Source organism: Coloeus monedula, assembly GCF_965178545.1.
Source record: "Coloeus monedula genome assembly, chromosome: 14".
Classification (NCBI taxonomy): domain Eukaryota; kingdom Metazoa; phylum Chordata; class Aves; order Passeriformes; family Corvidae; genus Coloeus; species Coloeus monedula.
Window position 1 is genome coordinate 13,295,258 of NC_138794.1, and position 26,822 is coordinate 13,322,079.

At 40.2% G+C, this 26,822-nt stretch overlaps 1 protein-coding gene across 3 annotated transcripts in view; it reads left to right on the forward strand.

Moving 5' to 3' along the window:
* IQGAP1 (IQ motif containing GTPase activating protein 1) overlaps window positions 1-26,822 on the forward strand; it is a 52,733-nt gene that overhangs the window by 279 nt on the left and 25,632 nt on the right. For 2 of the 3 annotated variants that reach the window (XM_082290689.1, XM_082290690.1), the window contains exons 2-14: window positions 1,607-1,706; window positions 13,675-13,831; window positions 14,200-14,277; window positions 15,882-15,958; window positions 17,341-17,408; window positions 18,445-18,558; window positions 18,953-19,131; window positions 19,782-19,872; window positions 20,399-20,562; window positions 21,635-21,719; window positions 22,752-22,915; window positions 23,284-23,444; window positions 23,960-24,084. In XM_082290689.1, the coding sequence (XP_082146815.1) occupies window positions 1,607-1,706; window positions 13,675-13,831; window positions 14,200-14,277; window positions 15,882-15,958; window positions 17,341-17,408; window positions 18,445-18,558; window positions 18,953-19,131; window positions 19,782-19,872; window positions 20,399-20,562; window positions 21,635-21,719; window positions 22,752-22,915; window positions 23,284-23,444; window positions 23,960-24,084 (1,563 nt within the window). Of the gene's footprint in view, window positions 1-1,606; window positions 1,707-13,674; window positions 13,832-14,199; window positions 14,278-15,881; window positions 15,959-17,340; window positions 17,409-18,444; window positions 18,559-18,952; window positions 19,132-19,781; window positions 19,873-20,398; window positions 20,563-21,634; window positions 21,720-22,751; window positions 22,916-23,283; window positions 23,445-23,959; window positions 24,085-26,822 lie in introns of those variants that run through there. The other variant, XM_082290691.1, reaches the window with a different exon arrangement.

Here is a 26,822-nt window from a genome sequence, read left to right on the forward strand (position 1 = left end):
TCGCGGGCCCCGGGGAGCCGCGCCTCTCGCGGAGTGGGCGCCGTGCCGCACGGGAGCTCGTCGAAGCTCGACGGCCCTCCTGAGTGCCGGAGATGAGCGCTGGCAGAAGGCAGCGGACGGGCAGCGACGGGGCGTCCCGCGGCTGTGCCGCCGTCGTCTGCCGCGGGCGGGCCCCGCGCCTCGCCCAAGATGTCGGCCGCGGGCGGGGCGGGGGCGGCCCTGCCTTCCGCCTTCCCGCCGATTCTGGCGACCACACCCGATGTGCCGGGCGAGCACCGCTGCCATCGCAGCCCTTCACCGCCTTGGCAGAGGCTTCCTGTGGAGAGGGAGGCTTTGGGTCTTGGCGTCCGACACGCGGGCTCGCCTGTGCTCTGATACCGCGTCTGAAGTTATCAGCGGCGGAGGAAAACGTGGTGCTGTGAAGGGGCGATGTTGTAAGCGGCAGTCGGTCCGACCTGGCCTCTAACACTTGCAGGGATGGGGTCGCCACAGCTTCCCTGGGCAGCCCGTGCCAATGCCTCACTATCTTCTCGGTTCAAGAATTTATCCCTATCAGCTGATCTAAATCTCTCCACTTCTAGTTTAAAACTGTCCCCCTTGTCCCATCAGTATCTCCATCTACTTTTTATAAGCCCCCTTTTAGGTACTGAAAGGCCGCAATGAAGTATCCCTGGAGCCTTCTCTTCTCCAGGCTGAACCCTAGCTGTCTCGGCCTGCCTTTGTGGGAGAGGTGTTCCAGCCCCCGGAGCATTTTGTTTCCCTCCTCTGGACCTGCTCTAACAGGTTTTGTGCTGAGGGCGCCAGACTTGGATGCAGTGTTCCTGCTGGGGTCTCAAAAGCACACAGTAGATTGTAGTTGAAGGCATTTTAGGTATAAGTTAACCTTTGATTAGTAACGGTATATTTCCTATTTGTCAAATTGATCCACAAAACCTAAAAAACTTCAGTGTTTTTCTTTTTTTTTTTTTTTTTTTTTTTTGATATGAGATGTATTTAGCTGAAAGTATGGGAAGAGAAGACTTTTTCACTGAGGCTTTAAATACACAGAATCTGGAAGATTTAGGCATATTACCCCTATGTAGGTCTTTAGCTTGATCTGAAGATGACATGCAGGCTGTGAATCTGAATGATTCCCTTCCAGATAAGGAGTGTGACTAGTGTTTCTGCCTTGTTTTAGAGGTGATCTATAAAGATACAGAAGGGATTATATAATGTGAATATGTATTTGTGTTGTTCCTTAATCTTTTGCTATCAAAATCAGAGGATAAATGAGGGGCCAAGTGGTCACCGATGTGCTTTTGAGGAAGACAAAGGCAAAGCTAGAAGAAAATAAAAAAAATAAAGGATTGTTTCTAAAAAATTGTTAGAGGGATGCAGTCAAATTGAGAAATCAGGAAGAAGGAAGCTGGCAAATTTATGTGACAAGGATGAGGAAACAGGGCATCTTCTGTTGCTAGTAAAGAACAAGTCATCAGATCCTTAATTTTCTGAATAAAAAAAAACTGTAGTGAGTTTCTTTGGGAGAGGTTGGATCTGATTTTTGATGTCCCTGTTTGGTTATATTCAATCTTCAACCATCTGAGGACCATGTTTTGTTTATTTTCAGCTGTCTTGGATAATGAGAGATTAACAGCAGAGGAAATGGATGAAAGGCGACGCCAGAATGTAGCCTATGAATACCTTTGTCATCTGGAGGAAGCAAAGAGGTGAGAATAAGTGATTTTGAAACTGCTGGTACTTTAAAAGAAGATGTGACATTTGGTATGGGGAATAATTTGGATACATCTTACGTCTTGTCTCAGTTTCTTAGTGGCTATATAGTTTCACTAGAAAAAGCAACCAACCAAAAAAAACCAAAGGAATTCCCTTCCTCCCCAGAAAAACCAACCGACCTCTGGTGTGCATGTGTAACGTTCTCAGAGACTTCGTGGCAAGGACTCTGTAGCTGTTATTGCTCCGGTATTCCTAGCACTGGATGGGTTCTCCCTGTTGTCTGACTTGTATATGTCTGGTGCAGTATTGCCTCCTGGCTTAGCAGTGCATGTGAAAAACAGTTATTCCCTTCCTCTTAACTGAAACCTTTTATAAATTTAAATTGTAGCAGTGTATATCCCTTGCACTTATCCTCACTTAGACTGAGAACTCGATTCTTGCATATTTCTCCCTGCATCCATCTATTTAATAGATCTGTACTACTCTTCCCTGGGTTGCTCTGACATCTCTCCAGGCACTCAGTGTCTTTCTGGAAGTCCTCTGCCAGAACAGAGAGAACTTTTCCAACAGGGTGTTAGTGTGCCTACTTGTAAAGAGCCGAGGATTATTTTCTATATCCCAATGAATTTGACAGTATCGTACATTATTGCATGGTATCTGCTTTTTCATGATGTTATGATACAGTAGAGTTTTGCTGAGTGTCACTCTGAAGTTGTGCTGCTGAAATTTGTTTCTAATCTTGTGTTTGCATGGTCTGTTGCGTTTTCCCAAGTGTGTTACCTTTCACTTGATCCTGCTGAATTAGATTTTCCTGATTTTTGTTTGAAATATTGAAATAACTTTTATCTTATTGTCTTCCAGCATGTGTGTAGCTTTTGTGTTATCTCCACGTTTAATAAGCATATAAACACACCGTATATCTTCATTCAGACACTAATTGAAAGTATGATCAGAACACGGTAGATGCTGTATATCTGCTGTTGAAGGAAAAAGGACTGGCATTAAAAATTAAGACATGAAGTCTTATTTTTGCTATTTTAAAAAATATTTGGCAAAGATTAAATCCTATATGCTGTACATGAAGCATAGGAATGAGACATACATAAATACATGTTCAGCATAGCCGAGAGCGTGTTTTGTCATGGCTCACCGAATACTTAAGTCTCCCTTTGTCCTTCAAAAGATGATATAGGTTAAGAGCCAGAAAATTTTCCCTGGCTGGGTGGTGAATTTTGTATAAATCTGTGTAATTCTTCCTTAGCAAGACAGACATGTTCAGCTGTAGTGACTTTACTGAGAAGAAAGTACTGAGTTTGTACAAGTTTACCACTGGCAGAATATAAAGGATTTATTTCCAGGACTTTAATTTTATCAAGAATGTATAGTATATTTTTGAAGGGGCAGGGAGCACTCAGTTTATACTGTAGTCCTTTAGGTGCTTTATGAGGATGATCACTATTATAAGTTCACAAAGACTGCTTAGTTACTAGTAGATAATTTTCCTTCCATACGGACTTGAATGAAGTTTGAAGTAGTCAGTAAGATCTGACTGTGTTTCAAAATAACTCTTTCCCTTTGAATCCAAAGTCTTTAGCAGCAAATGCTGGGCAAACAGGGAGAGATGAGTTGCACTGTAGTAACTGTCCAAGCTTGATGGAGTCCCACATCCTTCACTTGTGGACTCCTCCTGTCATCGGCCTTGGAGTAAATGCTTGAGGAGGTGCTGATTCTCTCTTGAATTCCATACCTAGATTTGCAAAAAAAAAAAACTCAGGCAAAAATACATTCCACAGTTACAGCTTTAGTATTTTCATTAAGCTCTTGCTTAATCATGGGGACTTATTCTTTAAATAAATCAGCTTTGATTCTGAAGTTCTTAGTGATGTTGTCTCTTCTTCTGAGTGTTGTCTTGATATTGATGAGGTTGAGCAGCTGGGCATTTGATTTTTGCCACACCTTGTCAGAAAAAAAGGAAGTTTTCACTCTTGTCTCCGGGTGAGTCTTGAGATGTTTCAAACAATGCCCAGTGGTTACCAGTAAGTTTTGTAAAGAATGAAGCAACAGCTGTGTTGCTCAAAATGCAAGCAGTGGTGTACAGCCTTCGTTGTATCCACCTTGGCAGTTGGAGCAGTAATTTTTCAAGTGGAAGGTCTGCTTGGAGAGCCTCAACCCTATCCACCCCATAACCCATGTTTGCTTAGTGGTTTAGAGGCTATTCATGTATATGTGAGTGGGAGTTCCTGATTCCTAAGGCTGTATCACTTAACGTAAGAGTTAAAGATTAAATGGCCAGGAAGGGAGCAGACTTCTTAGTTTAATAATTAAGATATACCAGGGAAAGCAAAGGCTCGAGTTCGTTGTCTGCTCCAGGAGTTTTTTTTCCTTACTGAGAAGTTATTTTGTAAATTGCCCTTTGAGTTTTATTTATTACTACTGGTGCAGTCTAGAAGAAGGCTCTTGGGTGCGTTGTTGGTAAGGAGTTTATTTAACAGGATCAATTAAACAAGAACTATAAGAGATCAGTGTGTGTGAAATTAATGCCCTTGATCTGAGATTTTCTGTATTTGACATCTTTGCCAGTAGTGTAACTAAGGTATAGCATCTGAATTAGATAGTGTGGTATTTTGCTTGTGCTGTTGATTACAGTCCCTCTGAGCTGTGGGAGGGCTAATAATCTTTCTTCACGGTGAGAGAATGTCAGATTGGAAGTTACATCTCTAAGGAGAAGAGGAGGACCTAAGAGCAGAGGAAGGTAGCTGGTGCACCCCATATCACACTCAGAAGCTGAAAAGGTGAATGTTGTAAAGTTGATGGTAGCCAAGGCAGGGTGGGAGGCAGCTGAAGAACAACACTAAGTGACTCCCTTCCTCTTTCCCATAATCATGTTATATTATTACAGTACAATATTGCATTCAAACACTGTAGTTTATATTAATTTTTTTTTCCTATAACATAAAGGCACCTAAAATCATGTGATTAACAACATGCTGATTTGCATTGCATCAGCACTGTCAGAGGCTTGCTATCCCTTTAACCAAGCAACAGATACGGAATCTAGAAGCAAAGTGGGGTTTTTTTTAAATATTAGAAGAAGGTAAGATGAAAATTGGCTAGCACCTAACTTTGTACTGAAATAAAAAATTTAGAAAAGTTTGAATTTCTGAACTGCCTGATGTGACAGCCCATGTGCAGTAACTTTTAGTATTTCCATACTCAATTTATGGCAATTTATAACTGTTTGCAGGACCTGTCTACTAATGAGCATACATCAGAAACATTATCAGAGGAATCATTTGTACTTATTTAATGGTATTCCAGCACGTTGTTTGGTTGGTTTTTTTTCACTGTCACTGTTGTTCTATTGTTATTTAGTAGTTTTTTATTTCAGTTAATAATGTGCAACAGTCTTGTGAAACAGGAATTAATTCTTGCTAGTTGGAGAAAGGGAGGCAAAGTGTAACTAAGTTGCTCAAGATTGTGAAAGACTGAAATGAAATTTGGAGTTAAAATGAAGATTGTGAATAGAGGGATTACTCTACTATGTGTGGGCCAGATGCCTCATTCTTGAATAAAAATGGCTTTACTAAATAAGTGTTGTTTAATACTTCAAGTTTTCTTTTTCGTGTTCTGTTTTATTTCGTTTGTTTGCATTGCTTTGCTTTTTTTTTTTCCCCGTCTCCAAATCACAGTAGTTTAATAGAAAAGCTGTGGCAGTGCAGATAAAACTGTAAGAGTATACTGTGTTCTGTTGGCAGCTCATGCTCACAGAAGGGTAAGGGTATATTTATCTCAAATAGAACCAGCCCGAGAGACCTAAATTTTGTTGTCCTTATCTAGAAGTCAGGGTGTTTTACTCTAATATTCTTCATCGGTGTTTCCAGTTGTAGATTGGGTCAGGTACTGGTTTTGGGTTGGTTGTTTGGATTGGTTTTTCATGTATGTTGTTTTGTGGTGGTTTTTTTTGCTTTCTGCTTCTCTCAGATACAATGCAAGTCCCGTGTTAGATTGTAATCCAGGAGTATTCATAGATAATATTTTATTATCACTAGTTGTAAGTTGAAGTAACTTCTGCTTAGCTCTTACCACTTTATTTGGGCTTTTATCAGCTCCTGTTTGGACTTGAGATATTTCTCTACAGATCCTGTACTGTTTCGTTGATGATCTCATGCAGTTGGCAGGGAGTGGCTGTCTGGACTGGAAGTGTCTTGGAATGCACATTCAGAACTGTATTTTTCTGAAAAGTGGGTGGAGAGAGGTGCAGAAAGGACAGTGGTGGAGTACCACCATCTTTGCCTCACTTTGGATACTTTTTTTATGACTCACTGGAAATAGTAATGAAAGGCAGGCCAGGAAGAAAGAAACAACTGTTTGTTCAGAGACCAGGATTTTTCTTTTTGGATGGTGCTTTCTGAAGGAGTACTGTGTGTAAAGTAAGGAGAGAGCAACCCAAAATAACCAAAGCAAATAGATGTCACTAGCAGTTCTTGGCTATTGCATACTGTGGAGTGCTTCTTAATAACCCTTATTTACAAGAAATCAGGTTGGTCTTGAGGTATAATAACATCAGTGGTTTTGTAGCTTCCAAGCATTTAGGCCTATTTAGTTTCTAATGCTAAGTGATTGAGGCAATTAGCTTGAAAAAGATTTCTGTGTGTTTGATAATTAAGTTCCCCTTGACTGTGGGCTTGGTACTCATCTGAGAGCTCTCCAGGACAAATGGCAAATCTTTTTGGCAAACATGGCAAATGCAGTAGTATCCTCATCAGCAAGAGCAGCTAAGGGAATTTTACAGGTTGTTGGCAGTGTTTGCAAGGGAGCAAAGAGGAACCTCACATTTACTTTTAAGGAGGCGGGGAGTGGTGGAGGGAAAGATTTAAATGCCAAAGTATCAGTATCCTCTTTGGTTCGGCTGCATGTTGCCAGGAGGAGTGCATCAATCACTGGAAAAATCTGGCCTATGTTACTCACTAATTTTTTGCTCTTTTGTATCTTTGAACGGAACATGTCTGTGTGGATAATGAGAATGTTCTGGGACCTTTTAGCAGTAGGCAGTACTTGTTTTCCTGGCTCTCCACCTGAGAGACTGCGTCTCTTCCTGTACAAACCTTACTGAAAGGCATTTAAATATCCACCTAATTTTCTAGAGGAGAGCACACCTGATGTGATAAATTTATTTTACTTTGCTGTTGTTACCTCTCGGAGAGATCTTTCATCTTCTGAGGTGATTCCTTGATTTGTTTAGAGTTGGTAGAACGAGTTATTTTAAAGAGAAGTTTTTGTTGGTTTTTTTTCCATGGCTGTCTAATGCCCTTGTTCGGGTGAACTGGATGAAGAGCTGAGGTGGTCTTCCAAGTTTTCTCTTCTTAACCATCTGTGAGAATGCTTGCCAAGTCTACATTTGTTCCTGCACTAAAAATATTTGAGATTGCTTCTACATACAAATGATCTGCTGGAGTATGAGAATCCTCATCTTTCAATAAAATTAATAGTATGGTTAGTCCAAAGATTGCCATACCTGTGGTGTTGGCAGTAAGGAGCAGTGAAAAAGCCTTTAAGCCATAGTTTCGTACATTCTTTCAGATGGCTTATGCAGACACTGTTGGGGGGTAAAAAAAGGTGCTGCCCTTTTGCTCTGACCACTTTTTCCTGTGCTGGCCTGCTGCAGTGGCTATGCATCTTTTCCGTGGTAGACCTGTGGGGAATTGCACTAGAAGGGCTAAATGATCATGAACAGAAGCATCTAGGTGTGAAGGCACCACATGCAGCAGTTGGAATGACTTGTCTTTAGAAATGCCTGGATTAGCTGCTAGTCATCCAGATCCCAGCAAGTTTGCATTCGGTTTCACCTGACCCCCCCTTTGAAGGCAGAGCACAGTGAACAAATGCTGGTGAATCATGGAGGTGGTACCAGACAGAGAGAGTCATTCCTGTTCACAATCAGAGGGTAGGAAAAGGCTTATCCTTATCTGTAACATGTAAATTCTGCGTGTGGTTGCCAACTGAGAAAGTGCCCAGAAGAGGTGAGGAGAACTTGATGACTGGTCACCCACCATGTCAGGGCAACAAGTGTAATGGCCCACTCCTGGGTGGACAGCTTGAATGTCCTTTTCCTGCTTGATTGATTGCAGGACAGACTTCTTGGGCACCAGTTACTTTCTGATGCTTGTGAGTATAAGGTCGAGTGAAACCTTGGGGTGGGTGTTTCAGTTTTTATGTCCAAATACAAATCAGCTTCCCCCTTTGACAAGGTCTGGCAGATTTTGCTGTGGTGTTGGAACATGAGTGTAACTACATTTCCTGACTGTCTACCACATATAGGTTCAATAGATACTGGCTTTAGACCAAGGTTGAAGGCAAGAGCTTTTTCTTTTTTGGGGCAAGTGACAAAGATTTAAATTTCTATTTCAGCTTGTTAGATTTTTCAAAGCTATCTGAGTTGAAAGTGAAATTAAGAATGAAGCTTTTGGTAGAGAAATAGAGGATTATAGACCAAAGAGCAGTCAAAATGTGTTTTAGTAAACACATCTTGCTCAGTAGAATAATTCAAATTACAATCCTGATAGTTTTATGGTGGTTACTGGTGTAATTTTAGTGGTTGTAAAGATACCTGGCAATGTGTCATACTGATATGAACAAAGTGCTGAGTGTTAACAGGTGTGATTTCAGATTTACCTGCTTTGGAAGACTTAAAGCGAGTGATCTTGAACATTGTATCTCTTGATGATGATCATATTTCCCAGGATGTTGACTGTTACACTACTGTGAAAGCATTCCTGTGCTTCTCTTCCTCCCACCCTTCCCTGACATGTGATTATGATCTTTGAAGAGTGGAATTCTAAATAAGTATTGTTGGTACCTTCCTTTAGATTGGACACCTGCTGTCTGGAATGTGCTGGTGTCCCTTAGTCTTCTTTTGTGACCCTTGTTTCTGTAGGATGAGTTCTCAGGCATAAGATGATAATGTTTGAAATTGTGTCAGTGCCAGGTGCTAGACAAGATGGGCCAAAACCATTGATGTGTTATGCAAATATGGACCCTGAGGGTGAGCAAATCCATTGGGGAGTTAGGGAAAGGGAGACAGTTTCTTTCTTGAGGTTTTGTTGTTCTGAGTGGAACGCTTGATATTCTGAAAGTCATTCTGTGACATAATTTGTCATTTTTGTAGTAGGAAGCATTGTGTAGCAGGCTAGCATTGTTCACTGTCTCATTTCCAGCTTCTGACTGATGGTTATACTGAGATCACTGAAACTCTGTTTGGCAGAGAGTTCTGACCTCTTGTATGTTTTCTGCCATCTCCAAGATTCTTGCCAAATTCTCCTGCTACGGCAGCCACATGAATAAGATGCTATCACAAACTATTACTTAAGGAGGTTTATATTATTTACTGTATGTCAGAAATCCTGTGAAACAAGCTACTTGCCACCTAAATCAACGTAGTTTTCAACACAGGGAGAGGCTGATCACTTTACAGGTCCTTCTTGTTCAAAATGTAGTTGTCCTGGAATTGTGAAACCAGCTAATTAACTACCAAAAACTGAAGCATGTGAATATTTTTGCGTCTTTACTGCTGCAGGTTTTCATATTGACTTTGGCAGATCAAGAGCAAATTTTCCATTTATTTTCTTGTGGGCAAAATTTTTATATGTTTTGGGTTGTTTTTTTGTTTGTTTGTTGTTTGGTTTTTTTGGTTTTTTTTGAGCCTGGACTGGACAACTTTAGGAACTTTTGCGTCAGCACTGTGATGTTTGACAGAGTTAGACCACAAAGGTATCCAGTGTTGATTTTCTTGATGCTCTAGGCACTTTAAAAGTGCACAAAAATGACCTGGTTTCAAGAATTTGTAACCATGGCGTGAGCACACATATGGAAATCACATGTTGAAGATGTGTTTGAAGAATGTAATTTTGGGCAAACAGCCTGCTTATTTCATGGCTGTGAGATGTTTAAGGCAATCTAGGTCTGTTGGTAAGGCACAGGTTTAGGCAGGCTCGTTTTTCTAATTAGAAGACGTTGGTATGGCATACGGTGTTACAAAGACTGGAGACTAACAGTCCTATGCGCCTGGAAAGAGTGTTAAACTCTATGCCCCTCCAGACCTCATTCAGGAGGAAACAGAGCATATGCTCCTTGAGGAAGGAGATGGCAACCTTCTGCAATGTAGTTGGTAGGGGAATGCTAGAAGCAAGGAAGGAGTGCTGTGGCACTGACATGCTTGCAAAGAGAAGACTTGCATGATTCTGTCTGATGATCAAGAACTCTGTGGCCAGTGCTCTTAAACTAGCAGCTCAGAAATTTACATGGAGGTTCTGTTTGCAGCTTTCCTGCTAATGAAACTGGTGAGGTGTGCAGTAACCAGAATGTGATGTGGTCCTGTGGACAACTGAGCTTCAGCCAACGGTGTTGGTACCAGACTCTGATACGAATGGTACCAGTTATTCTTCAGCGTGCTGTATCAAGGTTCCATAGTTTAGTGGAAGTGACCACCAGGTGCAGACTCAGATGGTGTGTTGGGCCACTGTGTCGCCTTGGAGTTGAAAAATGTCACTGGCTAGGTCTGTGTGAAAAAGGAAAGGCCATTGTATTAGAACTGTAGGACAGTTGAAGGCTAGAAAATGTTATTTATATTTCTGGCCCCTGCAAATAATTTGTTTTGCCTGGAAATTACTTCTACTTAATGATGACCAAAAAGTGAGCTTTCCTCATTGGTGGATAAAATCACTTTTTTTCCAACTCTTGATGCCTTCTGTATTTTGTGTGCCGTGCTCTGGGGTTTTTTTGTGCTGGAACATACTGCACGGTAGTCCTGTCATGAAATGAGCAGCCTTTCTTAGAGGCTTTGTCCATTTTTTAAATTTTCTGCTCTAATATTTTTGTTTATTCAATTAGATATTCTTGCAACAGTTTCTGGAGAGACTGATTGCTAGTTCTACTTCTTCAGGCTTGTCTATAATCAGTCTGAGAGGAAAAGAGTGACTTTTAATTTCTTTTCCACACTATTTCCATTGTCTCAGGGTTAGCCAGACTCAACATTTTCACAAGTGAAAGAGCAACAGGTATGCCATATGATCAGTGTTAAGTTTTTGTTGTGTCTAAACTCCAGTTCTGGTTGAAATATGCCTATGATACTTTTCAAACATAGGACACATTTGTGTAACTTGTCACAATCCTCAATAATTCCGTATTGTGGGAGAATAAAAAAGATGGCAGTTGAGATGACTGATGTTAAGTTTTTCCAGTCCTTGGTAATGGAGCAGTGTTTGCTTTGAAAGCTTGAAGACAACATTACTTGAGAGACTGGGGCTGCCCAGCAGTACCTGATGCTACATTTTTATTGTCATGTCTTGTCAGGAAGGCCTGGCTCTAAATTGCAGGTGATGGTAGTAGCTGCATGTAGGTATTCAAGAACCTTTTCTTAGGAGGGGGATTTTGTAACAGTATGACTAACTGATTGGAAAGGTGCCATTACTACTTTAATTAGAGTTAGCTTCAGTAAAATTTTAAGTCCAATGTTATCTATGCAGTCATGTGATGAAACTTGATTGAAAAAATAATTCTGGGTTAAACATTTTTTTTCTGTACTGGTGAGGGGGAGGGAGCATAGTGGAAACAACCCAAGTAGCAGAAAAGAATTGAAAGTTCCTGTGAAAAGCTTATTGATGGCATATTGTTCTAATGCCTAATGTCTAAAAGGAGTAGAGGTTGTTGCCCATCAGCCAGGTTCCCTGCTCATTGAGAAATGCATTCATCTTGTTCATCTGGAAATTCCACATTTACTTCTGTCTTTTAAGGATGACAGGTGTTAATTTTAATACAAGTATGTGAGCTTTTAAATATAAAAGGTACTGGATGATGTTTTCTGAAAACACAGCTTTGTCCTCTGGCTTAGCAAATGGTTAAGCAGTGCCACACCAAGGGGGAACATTACTGTATGTAAATTGTTCTAGCTTTGTAGTTACATTAACACCCACTTAGGACCTGTTGAAACAGGTATGAGTACATTGAGATGGCTTATGTTCTAATTATGGGCCATTTATCTTTCTGTATGGAGATAGACAGCTCACTGCCTCTGTGTCCTTCCATAAGATACTAATTAAATAGTTTGGTCACATTTCCCTTCTACTTCCATTTTAGGTCTTCTAGTCTGAAGGAAGTGGGTGGTTTTGGTTTTTTTTTGTTTTCCCAGTAAGGTAGTTGAGAAGGTATTGTGCGAACTGTTGCTGTGATTTGGACTCTTCCAGTGTCTGAGTAGCTCCGTGTCCTTTCAGGAATCTTTGGTTGGGCATGCAAGGGTATCTTTTTGAACTTATGTCATGTTTATTACGTATTCAGTTAGGGTGTGCATTTTTCTAGAGCTCAATATTCAAGAGCGACTAAGGTTTTTGAGAGGAAAGCAGCAAAATCTGGGAAAACAGTAGTTTTAAGAAGAACTGAGTTTCTTTTTGTAGCTTATGTACAGATGTTGGCCAGGTGTTCCCAGAAACATTTTCTTCCTGGTAAACACTACTCCTTATTGCTTTTCCAGGTCCTGCTTTGGGCTGCAAGCCACGCCCTCTCCCCCCCCCCGCCCCCCTTCCTTTTCTTGGGTTCAGGCTGCAGTCCACAGTGCACTGGTGTCTCATTTGGGATTTAAAGTGCACTGGGTTGAAGCAGGATCATCTACTTGCTTATGTTTCAGATCAGTGCCAGTAATGTGGGCTTATCCTCCCTGTGAGCCAAATTACGAGACTTGTTTACGTTACACTGTCAGCTCTGTTTTATAGAATGGACTGATGCTATTCTGGGCCCCTATTGTCTTGAAAGCCACCTTTCTGTGATCTTAATTCATCCAAGGCTTATCTGTCCTGTAAGAGCTTTAGAGTTCAGCTGCAAGTAAGGCATGATCTGAGTAAGACGCGTTAGAAAGTGGCCTGTGGTTGTGCAGGTCCATTTTTTAGAGCCCAGAACAGCCAGGTAGCATGTCATCTTTAGGAGAAATTATAGCTGAGCTTGCAGTTTACAGCCTCCAGTAGCTTGTACAGAAGAAATATCGAGGTGTACCTCTGTTTTGAGAACAGTGATTTTTCAAAATGTTTTGCTGTAGTCTTTATTTTTGTCATGAGGTCCATGATACCATTAAATGAGATGGAAGGCAACAAGGGAAGATGAGTTATGAGGAGAGGAATGCCTGTTCCATGTTTGTTCTCCTGTTCTTGAAATGTATAGTAGGGTGGGAGAAGATATATAGGAAGATAGACTTGAGAACAACATCACTAACTGAAGGAGGGTAGGGTTAGATTAGATATTAGTAAAAAATTCTTCACTCTGTGTGTGTTGAGGCACTGGAACAGGTTGCCCAGAGAAACTGTGGCTTGTCCTATCCCTGTAAGTGTTTGGGAACAGGCTTGGATGGAGTTCTGAGCAACCTGCTCTAGTGGAAGGTGTCCCTGCTCATGGCAGAGGGTTGGAATGAGATAGGCTTTGAGGTCCTTTCTGACCCAAACCATTCTATGATTCTGTGAACATTGTGAGGGCTCTCTGTGAGATCATTTAAAAGAGCTTGGTAAGCAGCACAAAGTCATGAAATAACTAGCAAATACTTAGTGAGAGTAAAGAAATGCTTGTGAGATAAACCTATACAAGGGGAAGACTTTAGTTAAAAGGACAGGATGGCCGCTATGTCTAAACCGGTACAAGCTAAGTCATGGGCTGAAGGAGAAACATGAATGAGACAGTGTCTTAATTACTTTTGAAACTGTGGCTGGTGAACTCTGTACTTCTCCTTAATATTTTGTCAGAAGTGTTGCCAACTAGCATTTTAATGATGCAGACTCTGTGGTAGTGTTATATCTGTTTTCAACCTCTAGTGCTAAGTGAATACTATGCTTGAGTATGACAGCAGCAGCAGCATGAGACTTGTTTGGCATGGGGTCGTGTTCACAAATTGGAAATACACTGATGTGACCATTGTTCTTGCACTTCCAGATGGATGGAGGCCTGTTTGAATGAGGAGCTGCCTGCTACAACAGAGCTGGAAGAAGGATTGAGAAATGGAGTCTACCTGGCGAAACTTGGAAACTTTTTCTCCCCTAAAGTGGTTTCTGTGAAGAAAATCTATGATAGGGAACAGACTAGGTATAAGGTGAGTGCTGTTGACCATGGATACTTCTTTAGATAGACATCTAAAATGGGAATATGTACACATGGAGGTACTGTGAGAAAATAAGCAGAAAGTTAATTCATATTAACCTGAGAAACTCTGCCTTCACTCTAGAACAATGGTTAAATGAGAGGGTGAGTGGACTCTTAGCTTTATATCTAGGCTTGCACTTAGGTGAAATAATTTGTCATAAACAGTCAATATAAGCATATATAGAAGACTGCTGACTTCTTTCCTGCAGAAGTGCTGTTTTCACTATCTGTGTTAATGAACCTCCCTGCTGTTCTTGATAGCTGTGGTATTTTGTTTCTTACTGCCCTCCCTCTTGTTTCTGCTGATTTTTGTTTCAGGCAACTGGTCTCCACTTCCGACACACAGATAATGTAATCCAGTGGCTGAATGCCATGTCTGAGATTGGTCTCCCCAAGGTAACTTCTGTCTTGTGCATCCAAATAAATAAATAATCTCAGAAAAGCTTTGCGTTCTGTGGAAGCATTTGCTGTTATAAAAAAATGAGCGCAGTTACTCTAGTTAATGCTTAGATTTCTAGATTTGTGTCCCTATAGAAACTCTCTCCTAAAACTTACTGAAAGATTTCATTTTGCTACACGTGTGAGAATGACCAAGAGAAAAATAATTTATCCTTTTGTACCATATCCCTAATATTAATTATCTTGCATAATATCTGCATTGCATCATTCTTGCCATGCATTCTTTTGAGCAGTATCCGGGCTACAGTTCGATTGTGGAAGTTTTTTTAGAAATCAATGCTAAAAGTAGCAGCACAACAGAAAATACTGTGTTCTCCGTTTCTTCAGATTTTCCTGTGAAATTTTCATGTCGACTTGAAATGTTCCTGGTGTATCTTAATCAAATATAAATTATTGACTTGACCAGAGAAATGGCCTGATAAACTTCTCTGGGCTAATTTCATGCCTGAAAATATATGTAACTGTGGTAGTGTTGGGCTGATAGTCAAGTTTTTTTGTAGCTGTGTTATGCGTAGTCTTACCAAAACTGGCATTGTGTAGTTTAATCTGATGTAGGTTTTCTTTGCATATGAGCTTGCAAATTGAACACTTCAGTTTTGGAAAAGCTGGGATCTATGATGATCTTACAGAAACACATTTGGGATTAAGAAATACTGGAATCTGCTGTTAGGGTGGTTAGGTGAAAAGAAATGGGGAAGGATTTAGACAGAGAGATGTGAAGTGCCAGGTATGAGGTAAGATTTTCAGATGTAAGTAGAGTTTGGGTGGAAGTAAATGTGTGAGAAGATGTTAAAGAAACTGGGCTGGGGTTCAGTACATTTACAAGAGATACTGGTGCTTTAAGTATTTTCCCATGCAGAACAGCCAGGGAACTGATCCTGGGGGAATTGAGGGTTGTTCAGTTGCTCTTGCCTTTACAGAAAGAGCAGTCCTGTTTTGTGCTCATAGGCAACAGTGAGGAACCTTCAAATAACTGGAAAATAACATCCTTTGTCAGTACTTCTGAAATAATTGAAACTTCAGTATCAACCTCTTTTGTTAAACTTAGAAGAGCTTTGTGTTTGAGACTGTCTGAAAGCTCTTGGGTCCAGCTAACTGAAAATATAGTATGCAGAGCACCTCAGTGCTGCTTTGGGTTTCCATTTGAAACTGTCTCTTCTCTTGTTTCTCAACTGCATTTAATCCAAACAAAATTCTCTTTTCTCTCTTGTCCTGTAAGTCTTTTTTTCATCCTTTGGCTTTCACCAAAGTCCTTGCTAATACCTCATGACCCAGTATCTTGGTGCACACACAAAAGAAAGGTTCTACCCATTCATCACGTATGTAGAACTTGGCAGGAAAATGGGAGTTCTGGTTTGGGTATTAGAAACAAAAGGAAGGATTGACATTTCAAGCAGGAGAAACATTGGTCCAGGGCAGAGAAGCTTGAAGAGTTTTGTTCTGTGAGCTGTTTCTCTAGTGCAGTGTGGAAGAATTGGGCTGATGTGATTTAGCTGTATAGAGTGAGTATAATTCAGACTGCTACTTTGTTTTATCTTTAGATATTCTACCCAGAAACAACAGATATCTATGATCGCAAGAACATGCCACGCTGTATCTATTGTATTCATGCACTCAGGTAAGGAATACTGGACAGAAATCTGATTGCTTCTGAAATCTTTCTGCGAAGCTGAAAGACATCAGGAGGGAGAGCTGAACTGAAGGCTAGATGAGGGCAAATTTTCTAGCACAACAAACTCATCAGATCAGAGCAAAGATCCATGAAGCCAATATTTTGCCTTGGGCAGTGGCCACATCAGATTCTGAAGGAAAAAGAACAGCTCAAGTATATTGCGATTACTACCTTTTCATTCCAATTCCTGCCCTCTCTGCTGTCTGAGGGACATTCTTTAACCAAGAAAATAGTAAGGCACTGGCACAGATTGCTCAGAGAAGCTTTGGCTGTCCCATCCCTGGAAGTGTTCAAGGCCAGGTTGGACAGGGCTTGGAGCAGCTTGGGAATAGTGGAAGGTGTCCCTGCCTGTGGCAGCGGGTGAGTTGGAACTACGTGATCTTTAAGGTCTCTTCCAACCCAAGCCTTTCTGTGATTCTGTGATCTCTGTTGAGCTAGCACGACAGGCAAAATGTAGAGGAGTTGCTTTTCTTTTCCCATTCCCATCTGTACTCAGCTGTATGGGTTCATCCCTCCTTTGTAGCAGTTCCGTTTCTCATCAGGCTGCAGGTGAGCCTGATGAGAAACCCCATTTTAGTAAGCCAAATCAGCCTAGTAAATACTTAACAGTTGATGATGCCACACCTGCAGTCCTATGTCCAGTTCTGGGGTCTCCAGCATAAGAGAGACGCAAACATGCTGGAGAGAGTTGAAGGAAGGGTCAGTAAGATGATTCATGGACTAGAGGATCTCTCCTATCAGGATGGGCCGAGGCAGTTGGGACTATTCAGCCTAGATAACATATAGTGCTCTGGGAATGTCAACAATGTGTGCAACTCTCTGAAGGGAGGATGCAAAGGAGATGTGTGAAGCCAGGCTCTTTTCAGTGATGTCCCATGATGTGACAAGAGACAAATTGCATAATCTGAACCACAGAAGGGTCCCTCTTAACATCAGGAAATTCTTCATTTGGTGTGATGGTGACCAAGGAGTGGCACAGGTTGCTCTGAAATGTGGGGTCTGCACTGTTGGTGATCCTCAAGAGCCATCTGCACATGATCCTGGGGAACTTGATCCTTTGTGACCTAGTTTGAAAAGGGAGCTTGAACAAGACAAACTTGAAAGTGTCCTTCTAGCCTCAACCATTCTGTAATTCTGTGAAGGCTTCATAGTGGTGGGCCAGTTGCGTTCAGTTGAGGGGTGAAGAGAGGAGTCTGTTCACTCTTGGTGATTATCGGCTGTTATATTGGCTTACCTGTCCCTGAATCTATATCTCCTAAAATTGTATCCTTGTCAGAACCACAACAAAATATGACTAGTTTTAATTATTTGCTTGTTTTCTTTTCTAGCCTGTACCTTTTTAAACTGGGTCTTGCCCCCCAGATTCAGGATTTATATGGCAAGGTAGACTTCACAGGTAAAAAAACCCCAACACTCATGTATGCTGCCTTTATCTCATACTCTGCTAGATCAGTTGTTGAACCCTTGTTTAGGTCAATTAAAGGATTGTTACTGTTAATATCCCATATGCAAATAAAATTATAAATTAATGGCTGTGAGGAGTTTTAGTAATTTAAGAGGAGGTTTCATTTGCCAGCTTCTGAGCCAGTCAGTCATCAGTTCACACTTTCACAAGTAACAGTGTCTTAACTCTTTTGTCACTGTTGTAAGATGCTTAAGCCTTGCATCCATCTCCTTGGGAGAGTTTTCAATTTGGAACTTGGTGCATGGTTCTGACCTCCTGTGACAGTTCAGAGGTGCCATCAGCTGAAGAAGTGTTTGCCAGCTGATCTGCTGCAGGAGATGCTAGCACAAAGTCGTGTGTCCACATGCCTCCTCAAAGTTTCACTTCCTTAATTTTGCTAAAGTGTCAAATTCTGTGTTTTGCATTAGTGAGGCTCTTGCCTGAGGGCACATATCTGAGTTAAAAGGTGTATAAACTTTATTTCCCTGCAAATTGGCTGTTGATTATACCTATAAAATGCTAAACTATTAACTGTCTTTTAGAGTTGTATGATACTTAGCAACCACTTGTCTTGAGGCACTCCATTCACTTCTCTCAGTGTAGTCTGACTGTGGGGAAAAAGAAAATCTTAAATTGTACTGCCTGTACATTTTCCTGACCTGGCATTTTCCTGGCAACCACAGTTGAAGTACCTCAGAATGGAGTTTGTTTCCAGCTCCTCATGAGTGTTCTTGTGTTGTTTTCTAGTAAGAAAAACTACGGAATACTCCCATACGAGTTTCTGGGAGAAATGTAGATTTTAGGAAAGTGTGCAAAATGTCTTAGCATTTTCATTTCTTGTGTTTTATTTACTGAGTTATATTCAAAGTATTATTTGAATGATAATTGTCATCTCTTGTAGCTATCCTAATTTTTTTTTTAGCAGCAGTTAGTATAGCAGTGCTAATGAGTTTAAACCCATGGAGCACTGTTTTAATGTATGTTTCAGAGGAGGAAATCAGTAATATGAGGCTCGAACTGGAGAAGTATGGTATTCAGATGCCTGCCTTCAGCAAGATTGGGGGAATTCTTGCAAATGAACTTTCTGTGGATGAAGCTGCATGTAAGGAAAAATGGCATTTTGTTTGATTATTCAAATCAGCAGATCAGTTAAGTGTTGGTTTTAATGCTGCCTGTTTTTAAGTCTAGTACAGTCTTTCTGATTGGCCTTTTGGAAGACTGGGAAGATGTTTTTATTCTTTTCCCATGTGTATTTTTCTTTTTTCTGGAGCACGATGATTCGACTACTTAAAGTATTGTAACTAGAAAGTAGGCTGCTATTTTTTTCAACAACTCAAAGCCATGATGGAGTGAGAGATACTTTGATAATTCTTTTGCTTTCCAGTTAATTTCCAGATAATTTTTCTGCTTTTTCAAATAAGGGATTCTTGATTTCTTGATTTGTAACAGTGCTGTTTTGTCTGGGACTAACTGGCAGACTGTGGCTTGTTTTCCAGTGCATGCTGCTGTCATTGCCATTAATGAAGCAATTGACCATCAGGTTCCAGCTGACACTCTTACAGCAATGAAGAACCCTAATGCCATGCTAATAAATCTTGATGATCGACTGGAATCCACTTACCAAGCCACACTCTACAGAGCAAAGCAAGACAAGATGGAGAATGCTAAAAATAGGGTAGCTCAGTTCTTCTTTCAAACTATTTGCATGCATTGCTATTTTGTATTGCAGTGTAAACTGTGGGGAATTCACCGAATGTGTGTTTAAGTCCTGTATGTATAGTCTTAGGTGGATTTACTCTTTGTGGCTTCCTATTATGTTCCCCAGTAACCTCTCTTACTGTAGGAAACAGGCAAGAGTTAGCTGTGTTAGTCTGTTTAGCTGTCTGAAATATGGGTTGCATAGATGCAGAACTCCTGTCAGCATTTTTATGTTGGGAGCGCATTCTTCTATTTTCATACACTGTAGTTATGTTTTTCTAACAGTGAAATGATGAGCAAAACTGACTGTTGCTGGAATTGGTCCATGTTGCTTTAGAGCACTGTATAATGCATGCCTAGCTCTGTGTACTGCTTTCTATGTTCTGGAGCTCTAGAAAAGACAGCTCTTAGAAATAATATATTTCTAAGCTGTCTGTATCAGAGCTTGACTATAGTTACTTTAAATGTATTTATGTCTAGGGCTTCTTTTTGCATGTGTAGAGGTAGTGTATCTGTGGCCTATCGCAGCTCTATATGGGTAAATAGTTACCCATCCTGACCTTTTCAGTTAGAAGGTCTGTAAGGGAGAAGGAATCAGTAGAAACCCTGATTAGTTTTTGTCTTCAGATTGCCTCAGAAACTTCAGATAGTGAGAGAGATGTGTATGAAGAACTTCTGACTCAAGCTGAGATTCAGGGAAACATCAACAAAGTGAACAGTAGGTATCATATTATGTTAATAGTCTTACTTGGAAGAGTACTTCAAAATGAAACCTGTGCTCCTCTTTTTCTGTAATGCTGACGAAATTGAAAAGCAACTCCCCTGTTTTTGTGGGTTGTTTTACTGGTGGGATGTTTTGGTTTTTTTCAGTTGTGTGGTTTTGATTTTGTTAGTTGGTTTTGGTTTTGTTAGTTGGTTTTGGTTTTGTTAGTTGGTTTTGGTTTTGTTTTTTAGTCATTATTAGTACATAGCTGTAAGCTTAATTCTCTCTGACTTCTGTTACCCTTCCTTTTGGAAATGGATTGTCCATGTTGCTGGGCCCTTCAGTTCTTCATCTTGAATAGTGCATGCCATTTCCAACCATTAGCCTGTTTTTCAAGTACTGCTTCATAATTGACTCTGGAAGTCTTCCTTTTGGATTACATACCTAACATGCTATCTATCAGGTCTAAGAGTATTTCTTTCTGAGCAGTAGGTTATGTAAACCATGGGACTTCGTCAAAACTCTGTTTTGCTCTTGATAGCACATGCAGCCATATCAAGGATTGACCTGGCTTTGGAACAAGGAGATGCATTAGCACTGTACGAAGCTTTGGCAACACCAGCCCTGGGACTCCGAGGATTGCTACGAGAAAACTGTGACTGGTATTTCAAGCAGTTTTTGAGTGATAGGCAACAGAAACAAGAGGTATGGAAAAGTGTAGATTACCCTGATTTGTGAGGTTTTTCCCCTGTTCCTGCCTTTCACCATACAACTGTGTACTAATCACTTGATATATACCTGCATTACAGTTTAGTGTTGGCTAGAAAAAGTTAGTGTTAAGAGGTTGAAGCATTCAGTAAACCTGTCTATTATTTAGGTTTTATCTTGCATGTGAAAGGCCAGTATAATGTTTGTATGTATGTGCACATAAAATTGACCAAACCTTAAACTACTAACTTGTATGTGGATAGAACTATTAAAATTAAGGTATGTCCTTCCTTGTTTCACTGTTGTCAGTGCCCAAATAATGTGGATATATGTGTTTTATAAATGCCTATCAGATAAGCATGAACTCCTTTTCACTGTGGAGAGTACCATCATACACCACTTGCAGGCATGGTGCTTAGGGACATGGTTTAGTGGTGGGCTTGGCAGTATTAGGTGTATGGTTGGGCTCAATGGTCCTAAGGGTCTTTCTCAGCTTCAGTGATTCTGTGATTCTACCCAAGTTACTCAGGCCCTCCTGCCTTCCTAGTTATACTCAGTCTCCATTTGTATTTGTGTAGTATCATATAGTCCAAGAAGTGTGTCTGTATAAGCCAAAGGTGCATGTTGTCCATTTTGATGTTCTGCTAACTCTTTAGTTGCTCAGAGGAAAACTGCAACATTACATAATGGATTGTTTCATGGCAAACTGCACAATGGCTAATCTCACTCCAGCATGCAGCTCATGTACAGGGAGTTTTTTCCCACAAAACTGTGCCTTTTGTCTTAAATATTTTATCATTTTGGAAGCAGTCTTGCCTTTAATTGCTATGTTCATGGGACTGCACTTCTGATATAAACAAGATCAGGTTGTACAGATACCTGGTCTTTCAGCACCTGAACTGAGAATCTGGTAAGTAATTTCTGATTTCCTTGTGTATATGGCATTCTTCATTTGCAGAAGCTATATAGTATTAGAGTGTTTTAAGTTAAAGTGGAGTATTTTTGTTGAGGTAATTGAAATGAGTAATGTAACATTGTTTCACCCTCACAGTTTCTGTTTTTTCTTTAGGCTGGCCTTACAGGTCCTCTGCAGAAGGAAGAGTTGCAGCTGGGAGTAGATGCTGCTAACAGGGCAGCACAACAGTACCAGCAAAGTAAGGATCAGCAGAAATTATTGCAGCAAAGTCACCATGGATGTGATCGAAAAAATGATGCAGCACAGTATTTGGGTCTATTATGAATGTTCATTATGAATGTTCTTTAAGTACTTTACAGCTGCTAAGAACATTAAAGAGAGATGGTTACCTTAATTATTGTAGTGTCTTTTATCCAGCTTTTACAATGTGGCTGGAGATAACAGCATATAATTTGAATTAAGAAACATAGAATTTTTGCATCCACCTTAAATAACCTCTTTTTATAGAACACTTGTATGAATTTTTGTGCTGTGGATCTGTGAAGAAAATCTGGATTGCTCCAGGAGATGTGAAAGATAGGTTTATCTGCTGATCATTCAGACTGAGCTACAGAACCTTTTACGGTTCCTGAATATCAGGTAGCAAATAAAATGCAGATCATTTGCTGATTGATTTTTGGTAGATGCTTCTGAGACCACACAGAGCTCTGACTGTGCTGGAGCAATTCACTTTGTGATAGGTAGAAAGGCGATTACCAGAGATTTGAGGAGAGAGGATTTAGAATACAAGAGGAAAATAGTGAATGCTGAATTAAGTAGGCAGCTACCTTCAGAGTACCTGATTTGCTAGGCGTGGATGTCCACATTTGTTTACCTACTTGCAGTGTTTTAAGTTAGCCAGTGTGTACCCACTATGGAGTGCCTGTGTTACTGCCTTGAACAGGACAGAGGCAGAAAGGAAGAGAAAATTGATATGATTCACCCATCCAAAAATTTGCAGTGAGGCTTCTTAGTATTGGATTATTGAAATGGTAAAACAGTCATTTCATAACCAGACAAAAAGGTGAACAAGTATTAAATATGAGCATTATGCATTTTAATTGTCTTCAGTAATGGAAGGCTAACTAACTGAGGATGTATGGATCTGAGAGTTTGGCTCTTTCCTTGCAGTTAGGGTATTATTCTTTTTCTAGTTAAGTATTCGAGTAAAATAAAAGTGCTGTTATCAACTGTCTCCCTTCCGTATTCTTTATGCTCTTTGAATTTCTAGGACTGGCAGCAGTAGCCAAAATTAATTCAGCAATTCGAATGGGTGATGCTGAGAAGACTGTGGCAGAAATGATGAATCCAGAGGCCCAGTTACCAGAGGTTTATGCATTTGCTGCAGATCTTTACCAAAGGGAGCTGGCCACCTTACAGCAACAGAGCCCTGAAGTAAGTATCACCTTCTCTGTTTTCTGGAAGTTGGCATGGGTCACTTGGTCTACCTCATCTGTTTTCTTAAATGCATTCTTTGGAGCAAACCTGTCTTGAGTCTTCATAGAACTGCTTTGGTGTTCAGTCTGTTCTGATGTGGTTTAATCCTTAAATCTTGATCTAATTGGCCCTATAAGACTGTACTTCAATCTCTTACTTGGTGCTCTAGCTTTGTTTATGATCCTCATCTTTCTGTTTTGTTGTTGTAAAGGTTGTCCCTTTGCCTTGTTACATGTCTGTTCTGACAGCTACTCTGTTGTTTTCTATGTGCAGCAGTAGTTTGTATAGAGCAAATAGAATTAATTTGTTGTCCTCTGTGTACGCAGGGTCACCTCACCCATCCAGAACTATCTGTTGCTGTAGAGATGCTGTCTTCTGTGGCTCTGATTAACAGGGCTTTGGATTCAGGAGATACGAATACAGTGTGGAAACAATTGAGCAGTCCTGTCACAGGCCTTACAAACATTGAGGATGAGAACTCACAGAGGTGAATAATTCAAGGAATCATACCTGTTCTTGATGTTGCTTATATTCTGTGACTTCATGAATTTTCCTTCTCTTTAATTTTACATTATTTCTACATTATTTGTTACAGTATTGATTTAATCTCTGCTGCCTCTTGCATCTTGTTTTTGCAATTACTATTTCTTACTGGTCTGGTTCCCGTGCTGTCTCTCAATGCTTTCTCATGGGCTTCACATTAAAGCCATGCTGGAATACCATTGGGTTGTCGCTAGTACTTAGGCCAGCTCACCCAACATTTTCTTTGCCCTCATTCAGTGTTTCAGTGCTTTTTTCTATTTGGCAGTTTTGTCTGTTTGAACCTACTTCACATTTGCGCTGACCATCCTCCACACAGCATTTCTCTTTCTCCCCATTTTCACTTTCAGCCCTCCTGTTACCTCTCCCACTTTTGTAGAGTTCTCAATGCTGGATTTTGTGCTCCCTGACCAGCTTGTTGCAATGTGATGTTTACTGGGTTTGGGTTTTGTTTTCTGACAGATACATTGACGATTTGGTGAAGCTGAAAGCTCAAACAAGTGCAGAAGGAAATGAATTTATCACATGGAATGATATCCAGTCATGTGTTGATCATGTGAATAAAGTTGTGCATGAAGAACATGAAAGTGAGTTTTTCTGTTCAACTCATACTAGACTGATCGTAGCTTATAAGGAGTGCTAAAATTAGGTGTGTGTCAATACAAAAAGTTATTGACTTGTAGTTGTCACAACATCTTATTTGTGGACAAGGCTGGGTGATCTGCAATATGAAAGTCTTGATTGCAGGACTGTTTGTTGATGGAGAGATCAGGTGTGTTTGTGGTATTGATGTCAGGATTTCAAAACTTCGTTAATCCTTCCTGTGTAAATTTCAACCCTTTTTGGATTGAGTATGTGTTGTCTGGTGTCAGTGTCTAGGATTAGTCTAGAATCTTCTCATTTTGCTTCAATTCCCCAAATTTAATGAAAGCTAGTATTACCAAAATCTCTCATTTAGTTGTGGCCTTGTCTTGGAGTCCTCCATCCTCCTTCCTAATTTGCTCTGTTCAGTAGAAGATACTATTCTTGGAAGTCTTATCCTTCTTTGACTGCAAATTTTTCCCTGTTCAGGTTTTCCTCTTCTTCCTTTTATTCCTTTTCCTTGAATCTGCATTGGTCTTTTTACCTTCCATTCCCCAGTTTAGTTCCCAGTATTTAGTTCCCTAATGGGAAGATGTGCAAAAACCCTCTGGAGTTTACAAGTGTTTAACACAGATCACTGATGAGACTCCAGCTCTCTGGGTGTGGGGACACTGATATTTGAGCTCTCATCATGACCATGCTTCTGCAGTTAATCCTTCAACTGTACTGTGTGTGTTGTGTCCTGCAATCACACTGCTCAGGGTTTCCCTACAGGACTTACTGACCTGGGGCATGGAAACCTGTTTCTTTGCAGTTAAATAAAAGGTGTGGTCGAGGAATCACCACTAATGCACTCACAGGCTTTTGGTCAGTAGTCCTATACTGAGAACAGGAAGAGGTACAGTATATACACACATATACAGTGCCAGGTTCAATGGCACTGGAGCAGCCTGGTCTGTCGTGTTCTTGGTCTAGTGGCAGGGGGGCTTGGAACTGGGTGAACTTTAATGTCCCTTCCAACCCAAACCACTCTAGCCAGCAAGTGTGAGTACTGAAAATTAAATACTCATGAAGGAAAAAAATTACTGATGCAAGCTGAAAATTGTGAATGAGTATTAACCTAATTTCTATGCTTCTACCCCTGCATGTTTTTCCTTTCTATTTCTTAGTAGTATTTATGTTAATAACTATCTTTTCGCAGTGGTAAAAGACTGGGCCTGAGTGTAATTATGAAAACATCATCAAAACAGAAAATTGGAATAATTCTTCTTGTGCTAAGACAGTATTAGTTGACTTAAAATCCAGAGTGGAGATAGAGGAATCCTTGAAAATAGTACAATTAAACAAACTTATTCTTCATCAGACCCTTGGACCATTCTGTTTCAGATGGTTTAATTTTCTTTTTTTTTTTCTCTCATTTTCATTAAGGGTTCTTAATTTTTGTTTATGACCAATACTGAAAACCTCCTGTGTTTGACACCAACTTTCAAGCCACCTTTGTAGTATTTATAATTTTGTAATATTTAATATCTCAGCAAGGCTCAAAGCCTTGCATTATAAGTGGGAGAGATTTGTCACAAGTGTGGAGGTGATGCTAAAATTTATGTGGTACGCAGAGACAAGCAGGTCTTCTGCCACTCCTTGTTTGTGTAGTTGGTGTGTTGTGTTTCACCTTGAAAAGCTTGTACTGGAGAGAGGGTTAACTGTTAAATTAAAATCTCTTGGTTAACTTGTTTTCTCCACCTGCAAATAGACACTGTTTCCTGTTTGGGTCACATGAGTAGATTTGTTTAAACCACACAAACAAGGCACAGTTGGGGTGTGCACACCCGCACTAGTTTCTTAGTATCTTTTCTGTGTAAGAGGTCACAGTGGAATTCTAAAAGTGTGTGTAGTCACAACATCCTGTTTCTTTTAATGCTCCGTATCATGTAAGAAAAGGTGCAGAAAATCCTGTAATGAGAAAAATTGTTCTCCAGGGGAATTTCTTAATTCTTTGGTCTGCTTTCTATATGCCCTTATGCAAAGATATGTTTTATCTTCTCTCTATGAATAAGTTAAATTAGTCAGAGAAGGTCCTCAAGCTATATGGCTATATATGTATTTTTTTTCCTATGCCATTTCCTAAGTTATCATATCTGATTTTTGATAAAAATCATGCCATCATTTCAGTGATGCAGTTCTTGCAATGTCCTCAACATATATTTTTCCCTGATCTCTACTCCATCCAAATATAATCTCTTCCCCAAGATGTTCTATTTTTCGTATGAACTTCTGTTTTTGTGAGTCTTGCATTAAAGAGTCACAATATTTGAATACAATAACCAATGTTGGAGATCCCCACACTGAGCTCCTTTCTTTTATCTAAAAGGCTTTTCTGTTCTGCATTGATCAAACCATGATTGGATCCTTCTTTAAGCAGGGAATTGAATCAGATGGACTCTGGGGTTCATCTCAACCTGAGTTATTTTGTCATTTTCAGGAGATGGTTGCTATAGATGGGACATGCATGATGTACACTCTGTATTTAGCTAACTGTAAGGCTTTTATTTTGCTGAATGGTAAATTTTACTGAACTTGAATAGCATCCACTTCTCTGATGATACAGCTGATACTACATGTCCTTAATGAAACAGTTTCATAAAATATGGAGATACTGTATTTTTAAATGGTATTCCATGCAAGTCTTTTGTTTCATGTGAAGATTTCTTTCTGGAGAACCAGAACCTTGGAATATTGTGAA